Source organism: Microcebus murinus, chromosome 8 (assembly GCF_040939455.1).
Source record: "Microcebus murinus isolate Inina chromosome 8, M.murinus_Inina_mat1.0, whole genome shotgun sequence".
In the NCBI taxonomy this organism is placed as follows: Eukaryota; Metazoa; Chordata; class Mammalia; order Primates; family Cheirogaleidae; genus Microcebus; species Microcebus murinus.
The window spans coordinates 48,755,512-48,776,352 of NC_134111.1; the positions used below are offsets into that span (position 1 = coordinate 48,755,512).

General features: G+C 35.0%; 1 protein-coding gene and 1 non-coding gene across 5 annotated transcripts in view; one reads left to right on the forward strand and one right to left on the reverse strand.

Moving 5' to 3' along the window:
- The window catches only part of UBR3 (ubiquitin protein ligase E3 component n-recognin 3), a 192,554-nt gene that overhangs the window by 113,196 nt on the left and 58,517 nt on the right, over nucleotides 1–20,841 (forward strand). For 2 of the 4 annotated variants that reach the window (XM_020288393.2, XM_020288397.2), the window contains 5 exons: nucleotides 333–482; nucleotides 10,828–10,961; nucleotides 13,675–13,785; nucleotides 17,368–17,580; nucleotides 18,813–18,949. In XM_020288393.2, coding sequence (XP_020143982.1) covers nucleotides 333–482; nucleotides 10,828–10,961; nucleotides 13,675–13,785; nucleotides 17,368–17,580; nucleotides 18,813–18,949 — 745 coding nt within the window. The remainder of the gene's footprint in view (nucleotides 1–332; nucleotides 483–10,827; nucleotides 10,962–13,674; nucleotides 13,786–17,367; nucleotides 17,581–18,812; nucleotides 18,950–20,841) is intronic. The other 2 variants (XM_020288395.2, XM_020288398.2) reach the window with 1 other exon arrangement.
- Nucleotides 2,940–3,046, reverse strand: LOC142872814 (U6 spliceosomal RNA). The gene has a single exon (XR_012920900.1). It is a non-coding gene; the product is annotated as a U6 spliceosomal RNA (small nuclear RNA).

The following is a 20,841-nucleotide window of genomic DNA, read 5'->3' on the forward strand; positions in this document are numbered from 1 at the left end:
CGGGTAGCTGGGACTACAGGCATGCGCCACCATGCCCGGCTAATTTTTTATATATATATCAGTTGGCCAATTAATTTCTTTCTATTTATAGTAGAGACGGGGTCTCGCTCTTGCTCAGGCTGGTTTCGAACTCCTGACCTTGAGCAATCCGCCCGCCTCGGCCTCCCAAGAGCTAGGATTACAGGCGTGAGCCACAGCGCCCGGCCTCATTACTGTATACTTTATTAATATTGAAGCCGAAAATTATTTGAACTTCTTGCTTTTTTTCTATATTTTTATTGAAGAGAGATTTTTCTCGCTGGGAATTAAGAGATGTAACTTTTTCCCCTCAGATTCTCCTGAGAACGATATTCCTATGGAAATCACCACAGCAGAACCACAAGTTTCTGAGGCAGTATATGACTGTGTTATTTGTGGACAGAGTGGCCCCTCTTCTGAAGACCGACCTACAGGATTGGTTGTACTGTTACAAGCATCCTCAGGTAAGATAAAGTAATTTTTCCATGGGAACATTTTTGAGCCAAATTATATGTAACAGATTAATAAACATTTGTATTAAGTGAAAGTTATATCTTTGTCTAGTTATAACTGTAAATCTTTATAGCAAGGATTGATTTAGATCCAAATACCAAAGATTATTTATCTGGTTTTATCTCACTTTTCTGGAGATGAGTGTTGGAAGAAGCCCTTATTTCTTTATGTATTTTTTTTTATGTCTTCATCTTGTATACCCTTATGTCTAGAACTATTGGAAGCAATAATTCTTGAAACAGCCTGCAGATTGATATGTTTGCCAATTTATAGTTTAGAAAATATTTTAAAATTTTGAAGGATTTGTCTGAATGCTGTCCATCCTCTCCCATACTGTATTTTGAAGTAGTGATAACTCTTACACAATCTAGTCCCAATAAATTTAATCTATTTTTAACAGGAGTGTGTGAAGCAAAGAGAAAGTAAATTCTTACATATTTCTCCAGAGGATTGTTTTTAAGGGTATTAAATGTATAAGTTAGAATGGTAAAGTGGAAAATATCCAACATATCCAACTCCCCTGAGATCAAATATAGTATTGCTTGACTTAGTATGGCCAAGTTTGTTGCTTTCTTTTAAATATAGAGATGATATTGACTTAAGAGGATTGTTGTGTTGAGTAATATAACCAAAAAGAATCTAATATGACACCTAGTAAATTAATTTCTTTTGTTACTCTTCTTTCTTGCCTAAAAATGAAATGGAGCATGGAAACCCTTATTGAGTGGGACATTGGAGTAGAGCTATCAAAACCAGAAATGCCTACTAAAAAGGAAATATGTGGGAGTATTGACTACTTTATAGCTACTTTTTTTCCCTTCTATTCTTAGAGAAATGTATTAGATTATTGCCACTTGGCTTTTGACTTCTTCACCAAATACTATATAATATTCAACTTATTGTTTTATTTTATTCATTAATTTATATCACAAATATTTTTTGAGCACCTAAATACCAGGCACTGTTATGGTAAGAAATCACATAAAACAAAATCCCTACTCTAATGTAACTTATGTTCTTGTTGTTTTAAGATTTTGTTTGTTCATTATTTTATATGTAAAAGTTTCTGTGATTTGTTACTTCATTTAATTCCTTTTTAATAATTTTGTACACTGGCTAAACCAATTAATACTAGATAATTGCACTATACTATAGGTGTCTTATCCTTTAGGGAGAGAGAAAAAAAGAATAAGAAACTAATATTAAAAAATATTAAATACAGAAGGGGTAGGAGAAGATATCTGCAGTTTTTTTTTTTTTTTTTTGAGACAGAGTCTCGGTTTGTTGTCCAGGCTAGAGTGAGTGCTGTGGCGTCAGCCTAGCTCACAGCAACCTCAAACTCCTGGGCTCGAGCAATCCTTCTGCCTCAGCCTCCCGAGTAGCTGGGACTACAGGCATGCGCCACCATGCCCGGCTAATTTTTTATATATATATATATCAGTTGGCCAATTAATTTCTTTCTATTTATAGTAGAGACGGGGTCTCGCTCTTGCTCAGGCTGGTTTTGAACTCCTGACCTTGAGCAATCCGCCCGCCTCGGCCTCCCAAGAGCTAGGATTACAGGCGTCAGCCACCGCACCCGGCCTGCAATTTTTTTTTTTTTTTTTTTTTGAGACAGTCTCGCTTTGTTGCCTAGGCTAGAGTGAGTGCCGTGACGTCAGCCTAGCTCACAGCAACCTCAAACTCCTGGGCTCAAGCAATCCTGCTGCCTCAGCCTCCCAAGTAGCTGGGACTACAGGCATGAGCCACCATGCCCAGCTAATTTTTTCTATATATATTAGTTGGCCAATTAGTTTCTTTCTATTTATAGTAGAGACGGGGTCTCGCTCTTGCTCAGGCTGGTTTCGAACTCCCGACCTCGAGCAATCCGCCCGCCTCGGCCTCCCAGAGAGCTAGGATTACAGGCGTGAGCCACCGCGCCCAGCCTGCAATTTTTTTTAATAAAAAGAATATTAAATCTTAAGAGTGATTTTAACTGAGAACTATAGCAGGTGAAATCTCTGGCTGTTTCCTTCCTTTCCTTCTGAGCTGTGTCTACCCATTGACACTTTCCCCCTTTATCTCTCTTTACTTCTGCCTTCTTATTTTGAGATTTGAATATAGAAAATTTTAACAATATATTAAAGAGACTATTATAGTAAAATGAACCACCATGTCCCCTTCCATCTTCAACAGTGATTAATTTGTGGCTAATCTTGTTTCATTTGTTTCCACCTCCTAGAATTATGTTGAAGCAGATTTCAGACATCATTTCATCTATAAATATTTCAGTGTTTCTGTTAAAAAAGAAAGGTATAGTTTCTTAAACATAACCATAGTCACTCCTAAATAAATTAATTTCTGAATATCATCAAATATTGAGTCAGTGTTTAAAATCCTACTATTGTCTCTTTTTTTTTTTTTTTTTTAAATATATGGAACGCTTCACGAATTTGCGTGTCATTCTTGCGCAGGGGCCATGCTAATCTTCTCTGTATCGTTCCAATTTTAGTATATGTGCTGCCGAAGCGAGCACTATTGTCTCTTATTTAATTAATTTATTTATAGTTATAGGGTCCTCTTGTGGTTCTTGAATTGATAGGTTCCTCTGTCATCTCTCCCTCCCCCTTCTTCCCATGCATTATACTTTTTTTAAGAAATTGGATCATTGAAGAACAGTTTGTATTTTTATGAATGCATCCCTGTGCAATTTAATGTCTTCCTCTGTCCCCTCTATTTTCTGTTTGTGATGTTATTAGCAAATGATGATTATTTCCTAGATCTATCAGTTTATTAGGAATTACAAATCTCTTTCAAATCTGTTTTCTTTATTAGCTAAAATACTTCTATAAAAGAAATTTCACCTCATTAACTATTTTTGGTTACTCTAAGGCACAAATTGTATAGGAAAGGCAGGATAAATAGTGTATTCTTTCCCTTTATTTATGAATACTCAAAATATTGAGGGTAGTGGGTTTTAAAAAATCATTTTCTAAAGAATATTAGTAGTTTTATGTATCATTATTTAATCTGTTGCAGTTAATTTCTTGTTGATGCTCACATTTTTCCATCTTTGTTCAGTGAGAGTTGCTTCTTCAAGTTGTCTCCTGAAGTTTTATGAAACAAAACTAGTATAGTAGCCTTGAAACTTCCTACATTTATTTACTGGTATGGCAAGTTGTACTACATTCATCTTATACATTTCCTGCCCTGAAATCAGCCATTTCTCTAAGAAGTATTTATTTTCATTTAGTGAGATATGGTATTTAGAGACCAAAATCTGGATGAAAGGTCTGCTTATTGCTCTAGATCTTGTTAGTAGTCACTGTTTCGTTACTGGCTTGTTCTTAAAACCATGCATTAAAGAAAAATCAAATACTTTCTCCCCTTATTCTAATATTTAACTTGTACTGAATTATAGACTTTTGATTAGGATCCCTTCAAAAACTGCTTAAATTAAGGGCCTTTACAGAAATTTTTATCTACATATAAAGATATTGTTGTATATTCTATTTTGCCATTGCTCAGAATGCCTGCTGTAAACAATAGTTATTTGGGGAGATTCAGTTCTCCATAGGAGAATAATACAATATTATATTCTCTCTCCATTTCACTGATCCCCACAATCTTTGCAAAGCTTCAAACAGTCCACTTAAAGTCTTCATAGTGCTTTAAAAATAATATGTAATAAGAAGAAAGTAAATCTGGAAAGAACTACAGGTGTAAATTTTTAAACCAAATATTAATGTTATTGTCTGTAGAAAAGTGCAGATACTGAGATAAAAACAAAGCACAGGGTGAGGGTAATGGAATTGTAAAGGAAAAAAGTTTTTGTATATTATTGAAACTAAGTAGATATTAATTCAAACTTGATTGTTATAAAGTGAAGATGTTAATTGTTATCCCCAGAGTAACCACTATGAAAAAAACTCACACACAAACACACACACATGTGAATAAAAGAAACGAGAAGGGAATCCAAATGGTATAAAATTCCATTAATTACAAAAGAAAGCAGCAATGAATGAAGAAGGAACAGATAGAAAACAAATAGCAAAATGGTAGAATTAAGTTCTTCCTTAACAGTAATTACTGGGAGACCGGGTACAATGGCTCACTCCTGTAATCCTAGCATTCCAGGAGGCCAAAGTGGGAGGATAGCTTGAGCTCTGGAGTTTGAGACCAGCCTGAGTAAGAGGAAGATGCCGTCTCTACTAAAAATAGAAAAAATTATCCAGGTATGATGGTGCATGCCTATAGTCCCAGCTACTCAGGAGGCTGACCCAGGAGAATCGCTTAAGCTCAGGAGTTTGAGGTTGCTGTGAGCTAGGCTGACACCACAGCATTCGCCCGGCAGCAGAGTGAGACTCTGTCTCAAAAAAAACACCAACAACCCCCCCTCCCCCCAGGAATTACTGGACATATAAATGCATTAAAGTGCCCAGGTAAATGGCAGAGATTGACAGAATGGATAAAAAGAAGTGATCTGGCCAGGCACGGTGGCTCAAGCCTATAATCCTAGCATTCTGGGAGGCCGAGGCGGGAGGATCGCTCAAGGTCAGGAGTTTGAAACCAGCCTGAGCAAGAGCAAGACTCCATCTCTACTAAAAATAGAAAGAAATTAATTGGCCAACTAAAAATATATAGAAAAAATTAGCCAGGCATGGTGGTGCATACCTATAGTCCTAGCTACTCGGGAGGCTGAGGCAGAAGGATTGCTTGAGCCCAGGAGTTTGAGGTTGCTGTGAGCTAGGCTGACACCACAGCACTCACTCTAGCCTGGGCAACAAAGTGAGACTCTGTCTCAAAAAAAAGAAGTGATCCAACTATATACTGTCTACAAGAGACTCACTGTCTACAAGAGACTCACTCAACAAATAAGTTGAAAGAGATGGGAAGATATTCCATATAAACAGTAACCAAAAAAGAGCTGGGATGACTATATCAATATGAGACAAAATAGATTTTATTATTTATTTTTATTTTTTTTGAGACAGAGTCTCACTATTTTGCCCTGGCTAGAGTGCTGTGGCATCAGCCTAGCTCACAGCAACCTCAAACTCCTAGGCTCAAGCGATCCTCCTGTCTTAGCCTCCTGAGTAGCTGGGACTACAGGAATGTGCCACCATGCCCAGCTAATTTTTTCTATATATTTTTAGTTGGCCAATTAATTTCTTTCTATTTTTAGTAGAGACAGAGTCTTGCTCTTGCTCAGGCTGGTTTCAAACTCCTGACCTTGAGCGATCCTCCCGCCTCAGCCTCCCAGAGTGCTAGGATTATAGGCTTGAGCCACTGTGCCCAGCCCCAAATAGACTTTATTTTATTTATTTATTTATTTATTTATTTATTTATTTATTTATTTATTTATTTATTTATTTATTTATTCATTCATTCATTCATTCATTCATTCATTCATTCATTCTTTTTTTTTTTTTCAGCCTCAATAAGTTGGGACAAAATAGACTTTAAATTAAGCAGTTTTACAAGAGGAGAAACCCGATAGACCCATTGGGACTTTGGGTTCCAAAAGAGTGGTGTTGAAGCAAGCTGGCTTCCCTTCCCCCAACAGAAAAACAAAACAAATATATAGTGGCAACATTATTACTAGAAATATCCTAGAATTCAGATGTTAACATGAGGTCATTCCTGGGGCCAAAGAGAAGTGAAAAAAATTCTGAGCAGACAGTAAGAGAGTTAATTGGACTTTCATATCCATTATGCTGCTCTACCCATTCGGTTAGGCACCAAGTGTGTGGTTTTTTCAACTCAGTGTTTCTACACTGGAAAAATTAGGATTGAGGTAGACAGCCAGCTTCCTCACCATGTTGGATTCCTTGGCAACAGACCTATCCCTGCCTTAAGCCATGGGAAGCATTGCAAGTGTGTTAAGGGAGAAATATCTCTGAGGACAGGCAGAGACAAGGGGGGAAGGTGGAACTACCATCCCCATCCCTGGAAACTGCTCTCTAACTTAGTTAAAGGAGATGCCAAATCAGAGTGGCTGTTCAGCAGCACCACACTGGAATAGGTTTGTCCCGTAGGTCCCCTAGGCAAAAACCCCTATCCAGCCTTCCCATACTGCTGTGATTCCCCCTTTGAAGCTCCCCCATTCTGGAAGGGAAGTGCTGTCATTGTTTACTAGAGCTGAGGTGAAGTGAACCTGGGCTTAAGTTGCCACCTGGAGCCAAAAGAAGGCAGTGACTATCAATGAAGAACCTCTAAGTAAATATATCCAATAAAACCCATAACAAGCCAGAAAACACTAGAATAAATACTAAACCTTCCATTCAAAGACATAGATGTACATTCACAAGAAACAACAGCAAATAGGGAACCATGATTTCCCCAAAATGACAAAGCAAGGAACCAGTCACTGACACTAATGAGATAGCAATATGGGAACCCTCTGACCCAGAATTCAATATAGTACTTATAAGGAAACTCAGTGATCTCCAAGATCACACAGAAAAGCAATTCAGAAATTTATCAGAGAAACTTAACAAAGAGATTGAAAAAAATGAAACAAATCTTAGAACTGAGAAATATATTCACTGAACTGAAAAATTCATTAGAAGCTCTCAACAGAAGAGTGGATCAAGCAGAGGAAAGAATCACTGAGCTCAGACGAACTATTTGAAAACATATTTATAGTCAGATAAGAAAAAAGAAAAAAGTAAAAATCAATGAAGATGACCTACAGGATGTAAAAATTACCTCAAAAGACTAAATCTAAGAATTATTTGTGTTTAAGGGGGAGTTGAGGAATAGCAAGGCATAGAAAGTTTATTAAAAAAGTAAAAACCCCAAACCCAGAAAACTTTCTAAAACTTGAGAAAGATATGAATATCCAGGTACAGAAAGGTTAGAGAACACTAAACAGATTTGACCCAAATAAGACTACTTTGACCCATATGATAAGCAAAGTCTCAAAGGTCAAAGACAAAGAAAGAATCCTAAAAGCAGCAAGAGAAAAAAAAGCAAATAACATAATGGAGCTCCAATTCATCTGGTAGCAGACTTCTCAAGGCAAACCATGTAGGCCAGGGGAGGGAGTGGAACAACATTTTCAAAGTGCTAAAAGAAAAAAAAAAAAAAAGACTATCATCCAAGAATACTGTCTTCAAATGTGAAGGAGACATTGTCTTCCCCACACAAATAAAAGCTGAGAGAATGCACCACAACCAGATGCATCTTATAAAAAATGTTAAAGGAGCTCCTCAGTCTGAAAGAAAAAAATGTTACTGTGCAAAAGATTTTAAGAAAAACATTTGAAAATATAAAACCTCCTGATAAAATTAAGTATACAGACAAACCTAGAATATTCTAATACTGTAATTGTGGTCTGCAATCCACACATGAGTGTAGTTTGAAGCCCAAAAGGCAAATCTATCAAAAACAATAATAGCTACAGCAACTTGTTAAAAGGTACTATAAAAATACATAAATTTAGACAACTGAAGGTTAAAATATGGGGGGAATGGAGTTTGTTTCTGCCTTTTCTCTGTGGTCTAATATAAGTTTTTTTTTTTTTTTATGATTTTTTTTTTTTTTTTTTTTTTTTTTTTTTTGAGACAGAGTCTCGCTTTGTTGCCCAGGCTAGAGTGAGTGCCACGGCGTCAGCCTAGCTCACAGCAACCTCAAACTCCTGGACTCAAGCCATCCTCCTGCCTCAGCCTCCCGAGTAGCTGGGACTACAGGCATGCGCCACCATGCCCGGCTAATTTTTTCTATATATATTAGTTAGCCAATTACTTTCTTTCTATTTATAGTAGAGACAGGGTCTCGCTCTTGCTCAGGCTGGTTTCGAACTCCTGACTTCGAGCTATCCGCCTGCCTCGGCCTCCCAAAGTGCTAGGATTACAGGCGTGAGCCACCGCGCCCGGCCTAATATAAGTTTTTTTTTAAAAAAAGATTGAAATAATCCAAAAAATCTTCTCTGCCACAATGGAATGCATCTAGAAATCAATAACAGAAGGAAAGCTGGAAAACACACAAGTATGTGGAAATTAAACAACATACTCGTAAACAACCAATGTCAAAGAACAAATCACAACTGAAATTAGAAACTACTTTGAGATAAATGAAAACACATTACCAAAGCCTATAGGATCCTGTGAAAGGAGGGAAATTTACAACTGTTGATTTGTACATTAAAAAGAAGATTCCCAAATCAATAACCTAACTTTAGACTTTAAGGAACTACAAAAAGAACAAGCTAAACCTAAAGCTTGAAGAAGGAAAGAAATAATACGGATTGGAACAGAGATAAACAAAAAAGAATCAGCAAAACCAAAAATTGATTCCTTGAAAATATCAACAAAAATGACAAAACTTTTAGTTAGACTGACCAAGGAAAAAAGAGAGATAATGCAAATAACTAAAATCAGAAATGAAGTGGGGACATTACTATAGACCTTATAGAAATAAAAAGATTATAAGGGAATACCGTGAATACTTTATGCCAAAAATTAGATGACCTAAATTAAATGGATGATTTCCTAGAAACACACAAACTACCAAAAATTGACTGAAGAAGAAATAGAAAATTTCAACATATTTATAATAAGATTGAATCAGTAATAAGAAACCTTTCAACAAAGAAAATTATAGGACCAGAAGGCTTCGCAGGTGAATTCTATGAATCATTTAAAGAAGTAACACTAATACTTCTCAAACTCATCCAAATAACAAAGAGGAGGGTATGCTCCCTAACTCATTGTATAAGGCTAGCAGTACCTGGATACCAAAGCCAAATAGAGATATCACAAGAAAAGAATATGATAGACTAATATCTATATGAATATAGATGCTAAAATCCTTAAGAAAATTCTAGCAAACTGAATGTAGCAATATATTAAGGGAATTATACATCATGGTAATTATATTTTAGCTACTAGCATCCACCTGCTTCTGTTTCTCATTTCTTTTGCTGCTGCTATAAATCCCTCCAAAACTGAAGACACAAAGCATTCCCTTTCCTAAGAGCAGTTCTTTCCATGTAGATATCATGACATTTTATCCCTAAATAGTTCCATATATATCTCCTATGAGGATATTATTTTATATAACTATAGTACCATTAGCATACCCAAGAAATTTAATATTAATAACATCTAATATTCTGACTATATTTGAATTCCCCCAATTAATAATTTTTTGTTTTTTATTTATTTGACAAATAATGATTGTATATATTTATGGGGTACAATGTGATGTTTTGATGTATATACATTGTGGAATAATTAAGTCAAGCTAATTAACATATTTATCACCTTATTTTTTTGTGGTAAGAGTCAGTAATATTTTTATAGCAGATATTTCTTTTCTTTTTAAAAATTTTTTTCCTGATATTTCTTTTCTTGATCTAGGATCCAGTCAAAGATTATATATTGCTTTAGTTGTTAAGTTTTAGTTTCTTGTTAGTCTCCATTAATTTAGAACAGTTTCTCTGGTTCCTTTATAAAATTTCAAAGAGTCTGGGTCTGTTGTTCCATAGAATATCTCAGAATTGTATTTGTGTGATCATTTCCTTATTGTTAGATTCAAGTTAAACATTTTTGGCAAGGGAATTAATAGGTGATGTTCCTTCCCATGCCATCACATTAGGAAGCTCATTTTGTTAAATTGTCCCATTATTAGTGATGGCAAGTTTGATCACTTGGTTAAGGTGGTAAGTAATCTATAGGAGAATGCATTGAGAGTCTACCCATTTACCATTCAACCCCTTTATTTGATGTACCTTGCTTGAATCAGTGTGTGTATTATCTATTACCATCATTAATCTTTCCAACATTCAAATTTTCTCAAATTTGCCCAGTCAAAACTCCAGGTCCTCACAAGGACCTCAAGTCTTTGTGAAACTGCCTCCTGAATGTTTGAACACTTCCTTGCTCTTTGTCACACACAATTCCAGGCTCCCCTTGTACTTTTCCCTAACCTGAGACTCAGCTCTTCAAGATTTCTGCTTCCTTTTACTGAGAAATAATATATTTAGAAATGAAGTTTGTTGATTCTGGGGGTTGTAACTTCTAGGCTTTTCAGTGGACAGACTTAGGAAACCATCTATCCATCCATCATGATGAGTCCATACTCATATTTTAGTGTTATTTTTAAAAGTAAATATTGGCATAGTTGAAGCTTTATTTACTCTGCAGAAGAAAACTAGAATACCACTTTTTTGAGGGGTCTTTAAAAATATTCTAACAGTAAAATGTTAGTGTAGCTTGTGGTAAATAACTCAGTTTTTCTTAGTGAATCAAGTCTGTGTTGGTTAAGTTTGGTTTTTTTAATGAGCTTTTATCTCTGTTGTTAATGTAGTTTTGGGGCAGTGCCGTGACAATGTTGAGCCAAAAAAGTTGCCAATCACTGAAGAGGAGCAGATTTACCCTTGGGATACATGTGCAGCAGTTCATGATGTGAGGCTTTCATTATTACAGCGTTATTTTAAGGATGTAAGTATTGTCTTTGTTGAATAGTATTTTTGTCTGCAAAGTTGATAGTTACTTCCCTCCTGAGTTTTATGTTTTTCTTCTACCAAAATGGCATTCTTGTTTTCAATCTGGAAGCCTATTAGAAAAAAATTAATATGTCCATAGTAAAGAAATGGAAAGCTGTTAATAAATAAAAATTTCAGGTAATAAATGTGAAACCTTTGTTTTAAATGTTGTTTATTATATAGTATACATATTCAGTTCAGTGGAATGATGAGTATAGCAGATCCCTCAATAATGTTGTATCCTTTGATATTAATAACATCAATGGGAAAAAAATTGATTCTTGCCTAGGGCCACTGTCTATATGGAGTTTGCTTATTCTCCCCGTCTGCGTGGGTTTTCTCTGGGTACGCTGGTTTCCTCCCACATCTCAAAGATGTTCACGTTAGGTTAATTGACATATCTAAATTGTCCCCGTATGAGTGAGTATGGGTGTGTATGTTTGAGTACACCCTGCAATGGAATGGTATCCTGTCCAGGGCTAGTTCCCACCTTGTACCCTGAGCTGCTGGGATAGTCTCTGGCCACTCATGACCCTGAACTTGAATAAGTGGGTTGATAAATGAACAAATTAATGAATACAATTATTATAAAATAAAAATTCTTAAAGTGTACGATAATCATACAAATACATAACAATAAACGATCTGGTACAAAAGCGAACCTGCATATTTGTTACTGTTTTCTGTGTAGTGGTAGGTGTTCCTTACAGATTTCACCTTGCAAGTGCTTATTCCTTGATTTAACCCACCATCACTACTACCACCATCACTCACTGATTCACTAAAAATTAGATAAATAATTATCTTAGTTGTTTTTATTAGCCTTTCTTAAATGTATATATATGTGTGTAGGTTTTAATGAATATTGAGATTGTAAAGATTCAGTGTTAAGCACTCAGCACAGTGGTGAGTAGGCACATAGTTGAAGTCTCCCTAAAAAATTAGTCTCATATTAGTATTTTACTTCATTTTTAGACTCTAGCAAACTCAAATAAAATATCTAACAGTAGACAAATAACATTATGTTCAGTTTAAAAAGCTAACTGCTTTTATTAAAAATAAAGGTTAATTACATTTTATAGTACAGTGCCAGAGAGAGCACCTTGTTTATTAACTGACTACCAACCATTCTAAAATGATCTAACACCAAAATCTGCTGTATTTCAAGCAGCTGCAAAACATAAAACAGAAATGAGCAGGCCTCCTGTTGTTTTTCTGATTTATAACAGTAGAAGCTTGCTCACCTGCTGTGAATATTTGATTTGTGCTGTTGCACATCTTCAAATCTGCTGGAAAGTCATTTTGCACGTGTAATACCGTATTTTCAAATTTCAGATACTCATGAAGAGTCTTGATTTCATATTGGAACTTCATTTGCTATCATTTAAAGATTATTTGGGCATCTTATATTATAATGTATAAATTTCTTTGCAACATAGAAGTTAAAGTTTTATCAGTTTTTTAAGCATGTAAGAACATTATTTGATGGCTCTCAAGTATTTCATCATCTTCTGTCACTCATGTTAGATCTTGTGCCTCATATTGCACTGGCCTGCCCATCTATTAACTGTAGATTCTTGAGGGTGAATTCAAGTTCAGATCTAAATGATGTTTGATAGAAGCCAAGTGATAAAAATTCCAAGAAAGAGATTTTCGGAGGAAAAGTCTACACCTATGTATAGGTTGAGAGGGAAGGAATTAGCAGAGAAAGAATAGCAAACGATGGAAAAGAAAGGGGAGATGAAAACAATTAACTTTTAAAACAAATTCCAAAAGGGTGTGTAGTTTGTTTATATAGTCTAAGTCCCTTCTTTATTGTATATTATATGAAACCCTTGTAAATATTGAGGTAAATATTTTGGGTTGTTCTTGTGACTAGATAGGTATATCATGGAGAGAAGAAATTGGAGTAAAGGAGACCAGTTAAGAAACTGTTTAAGAATCCCTCTCCCTACTCCAGGCAACATAAACTTGAATGTGATAGAGGGAATAAAAAGGAGAGGTCAAAATCATGAGTTATTTCGGAGGTAGAATCCATAGGTTTGGAAATTTCTGGTTGGCAACTGAGTACTTGTTATCAAACACTCATGCAAGAGATCCAGGCTTGTGAAGTAGTTGAAATAACTAATTAAATCACTAGAGAGAGTAGTTTTAATGAGAAGAGAGTAGCACTGAGAATAGAACCTTGAGGAATATAAACATTGAAGGAGCAGGTGAAGAAAGAAGAGTCTTGGAAGGAGGCCTAAGAAAAACAGAGGTAGGAGGAAAACCGAGAGGGAAGTAAGCATTTTAAGAAGGAAGTTGTTAATGTCATATATCACAGAGAGATTAAGTACCATACAGAACAGGTAAAATAATCAACAACGGTATAGTTTACATAGACTATAGTATAATATTGAGAACTTATATTTTATGGGGTGAAGAAATGCTAGTTCATAATATTTATTTTCTTTCATTATAAGCATAGATATTTGGGAGCTAAAACTTCATAGTGTTCCAATTTTAAAAATACTGCCTTAGGGCTGTCTAGTTGGGTGTTAATTTATATCACAAAAATAGAAACTACACATTAATATAACAATATGAAATGATACAGAGGTTTATATGGATATATTTAAATATGTTTATACTTCTTTAAAATTAAATGTATTTATGTTTTGTTTTTGAAGAGTTCGTGTCTCTTAGCAGTATCAATTGGCTGGGAAGGAGGTGTTTATGTACAAACCTGTGGCCACACGTTACATATAGATTGTCATAAATCTTACATGGAATCATTACGGGTAAGTTGACTGAAAATTTTTTTTAAGTAATATCTATCTTTCCAGGAATTAATCTTTTTACGATATATATATTCCAATTCTATCTTATGTTGAGTGATTTTGATCACGTATCAATTATACAGCCTCATTGTTTCTCTTCAACTTGAGGGATTTTCATTTTTTTACTTCATGTTAGCAACTGACTTCCATGGCTGCAGTTTAGATTTTGATACTCTAGCTATAAAATATTAAGTTTTAATAACCTACCATATCATCTTATGTGATTATTCTTTACATTTTCTTATTTTCACTCTCATTAATGTGTTTCTTTTTTTTTTTTTTTGAGTCAGAGTCTCACTCTATTGCCTGAGCTAGAGTGCCCTAGCATCAGCCTAGCTCATAGCAACCTCAAACTCTGGGCTTAAGCGATCCTACAGCCTCCCGAGTAGCTGAGACTACAGGCATGCGCCACCATGGCTGGCTAATTTTTTCTATATATTTTTAGTTGGCCAATTAATTTCTTTCTCTTTTTAGTAGAGATGGGGTCTCGCTCTTGCTCAGGCTGGTTTCAAACTCCTGACCTTGAGCAATCCGCCCGCCTCAGTCTCCCAGAGTGCTAGGATTACAGGTGTGAGCCATCGCGCCCGGCCTTGCTTGACTTTATTCTACTTTCATTATTCCCATTGCTACTTTTTTGTATATGCCTTCATCTCTCATTTTGACTACTGGAATTGCTTTCTTATTGATTTCTTCACTCCAAGTCCAATTTATACATTATCTTTGTAAAATGTAAATCTGATGACATGTACAGTTGGCTTAAAAATTCTTTTCTGGCTTTCTCCTGCTAGGATCAAGTTCAGTCTTCTCTAAATGGCATTCGGGCACTCCATAATCTGGGCTTGCCTGTTGCTTTAGCTTTATCTTCCATCAGTTCATCATTAATAAGCTAATTAATAGTTCCTTAAGCACACTGTGCATTTTCATATCCCTATTTTCAACCATTCATTCAACAAATATTTATTCAGAGTCTACAGTGTTCCAGATACTGTGATAGTCATTGGGGATACAGCAGGAAATAAGGCACATTCCTTTGCTCAAGGAATTTACTATGTATTATGTAAGATAGACAAATAAATAAACTAGCAGTATATGTGCTAATTTTTAAGGCATATACACAGGATCTTACTGGAATGTCTGTTAGGTGCCAGAACATTTGATGGGGTAAAGTGCTTGAGTGATGAGAGATGAGACAGGAGAAGTAAGTAGGGGTCAGACTGTAAAGGGCCTTGTGGGGTTCATGTAAAGAATTTGGACTTTATATAGATTCTTTAGATAAAGCCATTAAAGGCTCTTAAGCAGAGATATGACATGTCTAAAAAAAGTCATTGCGACAATTATGTGGAGAAGGGATTGCAGAAGGGTAAGAAAGAATGTGGTGGTATCATTTAGAAAGTAAGAGGTGATTGTGGCTTGGCCTTAATCATGGCAGTAGAGATGGGGAGGAGGTTGTATATTTGAAATATATTTAGAAGGATGGTCTTCTGGACTTGGTGAGAGAGACTATAGGTGGAGCATGAGGGGGAGGAGGGAACAAAATCTCACATTAGACATTATACACATTAGGTCATGCAGTGGTGTGTTTGGGAGGCTAGTTAGAGATTAGCAAAGTGGGTAAAAAGGAGAAAGTGAATAGAAGGACTGATAGGATTTATTAATTAAAAGTGGGAAAAGGCAAGAAGCTGAAGGAGCTGCCATGGCTCTCTTCTCTGAAGTAGAAGGTGATAGCCTCATACTCTTAGAGTAAAAGGAGCCAGAGTGTGGTAGTTGATGGCCTTGATAAGTGAGGAAGTGGTTTGAAAAACCACTTTGGAATTGGGTGAGAAAGTGCTTCCTAGGATTTTGGAGAAAGATTGCCAGGCAGTATTCAGGGCTCACTTGAGGTTGGAAACAGTTTGTAGCAAGAAGGCATTTCATTTTTCTCTGACAGCACTCAGTTTGAGTGTAGAATTAGAGAAGACATTGGGTTAATTTTGTATGAAGGTTTTGTTAGATATGAATGATGGAAGTATATTTGGAGGGGGAGTGGGTAGTATTGCCAAGAGTTTTTGAAGTAATAGATCATGGTGTGTAGACATGGTATATAGAAAAGACTTGATAAATTGGGAGAAAAAGAAGGGAGTAAAGGAGATAGGAGTTGGTAGAATGTAAGGTGTTTGAATTTAATATTTTCATATATGGAACAGTTTTTGGTCATTATCGGACAAGAGTATGGTCACGGTAACAGATGCTGGAGTAGAGTAGAGGTAGGTCAAAGCCATAGGAGCTGATGAGTTCAAGGAGCTGATGGACTAAGTATAAAATTGTTCACATATACACTGAAGTTGTGTAGGAGGATGGCAGGACTTGGAGTTATGAGGAAAACTAATCTAGGGTAACAAAGACTTCAGTGATTGAAGGCAGTGGGTGACAGTGAAAAGGAAGGAAAAGAACTGTATTGCAAAATGACATGAGCCACAATGACAAGAGAATGCAGGAGTAGTGATTTTAGGCCAGCACTGGAGATGAGGGTGCTGAGGTATGAGGGATGTGGGAGAATGAGTTGAGAGGGCTTCTGGGGAGGCTTCAGGAAAGAACCTAGTTTCAATTACAACAAGGAAGAGGACGTAGAATTCTTTGGAATTAAGGCTATAAAGAAGCTTATCACAGAATGTTCATCTGTGACCAGGACCCTTGCTCTAACCTTCTAGTACACTGTTCATGTATGTCTTAAAAATTTAGCACACAAGGCTCCTTCTCTGGGAAGCCTTATCTTTTGTTGCATTTATCACATTATAATTGATTTGTCTAATTTTGCTTTTAAATTGTAAGTACCTTAAGAAGAGAAAATGTATCTTAATTCTTCATCACCTGGCACAGCATTTGGTACGTAGTAGGAGCTTAGTGTTTGTAGACTTGAAGAAGATACGTTCTTATATTTTTAAGGACTTAAAAAATTAATGTCAAAAAGTAAAAAATAGAATTCAGTTCTTTTAGTAAAAGTACTTGACATGCAAGATATAGTGAAACAAGCACTAAATCAGTTGTCTAATCAGTTATGTTTAGCAGTTAGACATCTTAGAAGTGTCACTTTTTTTAGGCTTAATTTACTCTGAAAAGCTATCTGTCCTGTATCAAAGAACATGAGCACTGGGAGAATCCTACCCCTAGTGACTTACTGACTCACAGCCAAGATTAAGAAAACATAGCTGGGGTAAGAGGAAGGTGATACACTTCAATGTGGCTGGCTTTTTGAGTTATTTTTTATCTTAAATCCACATTTCAGATTGATTGCATCATTATTTGAATCTTTCATACTGAGAGAAGAGTGAGATACTTAAGCAGTTCATTGGTGAGGGCAAGTGTTACATAATTACTATGATGTAAGAAGTGATTTGGTAAGCTTCAACAGTTAAGTGATTCAGGATTTTGTTTATTTCTTTATGACATATATTAAGGATGTCTTTTTTTGTATGGTTCATTAATTTACTATAAAATGTGGTGTTGTAATTTTTGTTTTCTGTAAATGTGTGCATCATACATCCGTATGTTTATTTCATCTTTTAGAATGACCAGGTTCTTCAGGGCTTCTCAGTGGACAAAGGAGAATTCACATGTCCCCTCTGCAGGCAGTTTGCTAATAGTGTTCTTCCTTGTTATCCTGGAAGCAATGTGGAAAATAACCTTTGGCAACGTCCTAGCAACAGGAGCATACAAGATCTCATAAAGGAAGTGGAGGAGCTTCAGGGACGGCCGGGAGCTTTCCCAGTAAGCATCAGTGTAAGGCAGAAATACCCTGGTTACCTCCATTCTGCTTTTCAGCTTTCATTTTCATTTTCATTTTCATTCAGTTTATAAATTTCTCTGGACCTTTATATATTTAGCAGAAATTGCTTTTAGAAGTTTTTCTCTTCTGTTTGTGCTTAAGTGAAAGTAGTAGAACAGATTATTATCAAAGGCTATACTTTTCTTTTCAGCCCTGTATCTTGAGGACAATATCCTTAGTCTAAATTGTTATAGTTTTAATATACATGTTCCAGATCAAGATCTCCTGTATTCTTAGATATGAGTAGACTCTTTTAAGATGTTGAAATATTTAAAGGCAAAGCAAAACAAACACACGTTGCATTATATATATATGTATATATATTGCAATATAAAGCACAATCTAATAATTTAAAAATACACCCATTAAGTATATTAGGATTAAGATATACTTACACACACATACACACATTTATGTATTTACCGTGTGTCTTTATATTAGAGACATAAAATATTGTGTAATTGATTGAACCATTCATGATAAGTCAGTCTACTTTACTGTGTGGTTTGGTATAAGTGAACTCATCTTTTATCCCATCCAGTATGATTTATTTGGTTTAAATTCTTAAAGTATTTCACCTTCACTATACATTTATGATATGATCTCTTAGAGAAATGACAGCTGTGCCTGATTTATATAGTAAACATATGAAAGCTATGGATAGTTGACTTTTGAAACAGAAATGCATACTTTAAACCTAGAAAGATTCCTTACCTGGCAATTGCCTTCCTCAAGTGAAGACTAATTTTAGAATTGTGATTTTTCTTTTATAAATTTAAATTTTTGTGTGTTTAAAATAAGCTTAAAGTAAGGGATGTTGATATTATTCCTTGAAAAATGAATTTAAATGAAAGTCAGGGTTTTTATAGACATGGAAACTTTGTTCTAAAATATTATTTTAATGACATCCACTCACTAGTTTAGAGTATTTTATGTGGTTAATTCATAGGTGGATTATAGTGTTATCAATCACAATATAGAATTAGAATAAAATACTGCTTTATAAGAGGGAGTATTTTTTGATTGGTTTTATCTTTGTGTGCTAAGTATGCTTATAGTGGATAGTTAATGTTATATCTGTTTTGACTTCTTTAATTTCCTAGTATGTTCATATGATAAACATTCCAGTTTTAGATAATTATTAACATGAATATGAACTTTATACATATTTTTTCATTTTTTATAGTCAGAAACCAATTTAAGTAAAGAAATGGAATCTGTAATGAAAGATATAAAAAATACCACTCAGAAGAAATATAGAGACTATAGCAAGACGCCGGGCTCACCAGACAATGATTTTCTCTTTATGTACTCTGTTGCTAGGTAGGTATATATAGTATATACTTTTGTATTTAGTTATTAATAGTTGGTTTTATTGCTTAATAAATCTTTGTTTTATTTATTGCCTTTAACATTTAAAGAAAGAGTGCATATTTTTCATATTGGTTGAAATTATGGCTAGTTTTAGTATCTCCTAGGAGGACTGTAACTGTGTAGTTTTCCTTTATTTCGTAAACAGTTTTTATTTTAATGAAATATTTGGGTCAGTGTTATAACTAAGCATTATAGGACATGTGGAGAAAGTATGTTACTAATATTTTGGGACAGATATGTACCTTAGAGCATGTGAGTATTACATATGGAGACTTATCAAAAGTGATAAAACATTATAGTATGGGAGCTAAAACATTATAGTATGTTAAATACTTTGATTTATGGAAAAATAAGAACTGTAAGAAGTAGAAGAATTTCTTTTGTTTGTTTTAAACTAGTGAAAGATCTAGTAATATCCTAAAAGACTACAAGTAGTTTAGAAAATCAGATATGGGAGAGGAAGTGAGTGATCAGTCATGTCCTAAGCCTCTATTTGTACTGAGTAGGGGGTCTCAAAAAAACCAGAAATGTTTCTCAGGTTTCAAATTAGGAAAGATTGGTCTAATTGATTTTGTTCAATACCTAAGGAATAGCTCTAAACAGGAATTTTGGAGAATTTAATTGAGTAAAAACGGAGAACCATAGAAGAGGTGAATAGGGGAGAAGCAGACACAATTAGAAAACACATTTACACAATTGTAAACACATTCTGTTAAAATGATATTTTAGACCCCTGTGTATCTCTGGAAGCATGCTTTATTGTCTGGATAGGACAGTAATAGGTAGGATTTAGAGAGATAATGTGACTTGAAGCCATGCAGCAAGTTAGTGGCACAGTAGGACTAGAATTAAGATCTCTTCAGACAAGGGTTAGTGTTTTTTGAATTACTGTCCTTCTCTTGTTCTCCTGTGTTTAGCTTTTATAGGCTCTCTTATATGTACATTTCATCATGGCTGCTCTCTCTGCCCCACTCCTAGAGCAGAAAGTAACAAAAGAATAAGTGAACTATATGTATGTAGCATTTAGAACACAGGAAAATGGAACCAGTCTTAGAAAACTTGCAGCAAGCAGATTAAAGCTTAAGATAAGAAACATTAGTCCTTGGTCTGAGAATGCAAATGCTGGACATGGGTTGATGTAAAAGTATCTGATGGATTGGAAAGTAACTTTCTAATCTGCATATTCTTAGGCTACTGGTTTTGTTTATCCAGAATGCTTTAGGGGAAGACATGATAGTTAATTTAATATTTTATTTCTGGAGAGTTCCCAATTATTGCATGCTTGCAATAAAAGATACTTTATGTGAAAACTGAATATAGTTCCATTTTGCCAGAGTTTCAAGATTTTACAGACCTTCTGTGCAATATTGTGCTTATAGCATTGTAGAAGATTGGGTTGAATATAGACCAAACTCATTCATGCTATATGTATTTATACACACACACACAAACACACTTATGTTGCTCATGTATTTATGCTTTTGATTTTATTAGTGTTGACCTTAGAAAATTCTGGTTGACATGATCTGTACATGGAATTTTCCTATAGTATGATAAATCAAATAATTGATGTAAATATAATATAGTAGAAGTTTTAGATCCCCATTTATTGATTTAAATATATAAATAATTTATAGAATGCAACTTGGAATGATCATGAAAGATCTTTTCGATCAACACATTTTGGTTTTTCTGTTTTGTAGATAAGCAGAAGCAGAGACAGATGTGAATTGTTTTATTAAGGATGTAGGTAGAAAAACAGAAAATATACTCCCTCCTCTCATCCTTTTCTCATCCCTAAAGATAAACTCTAAAGCAACAAAATAATTCTGAAAGTGAAA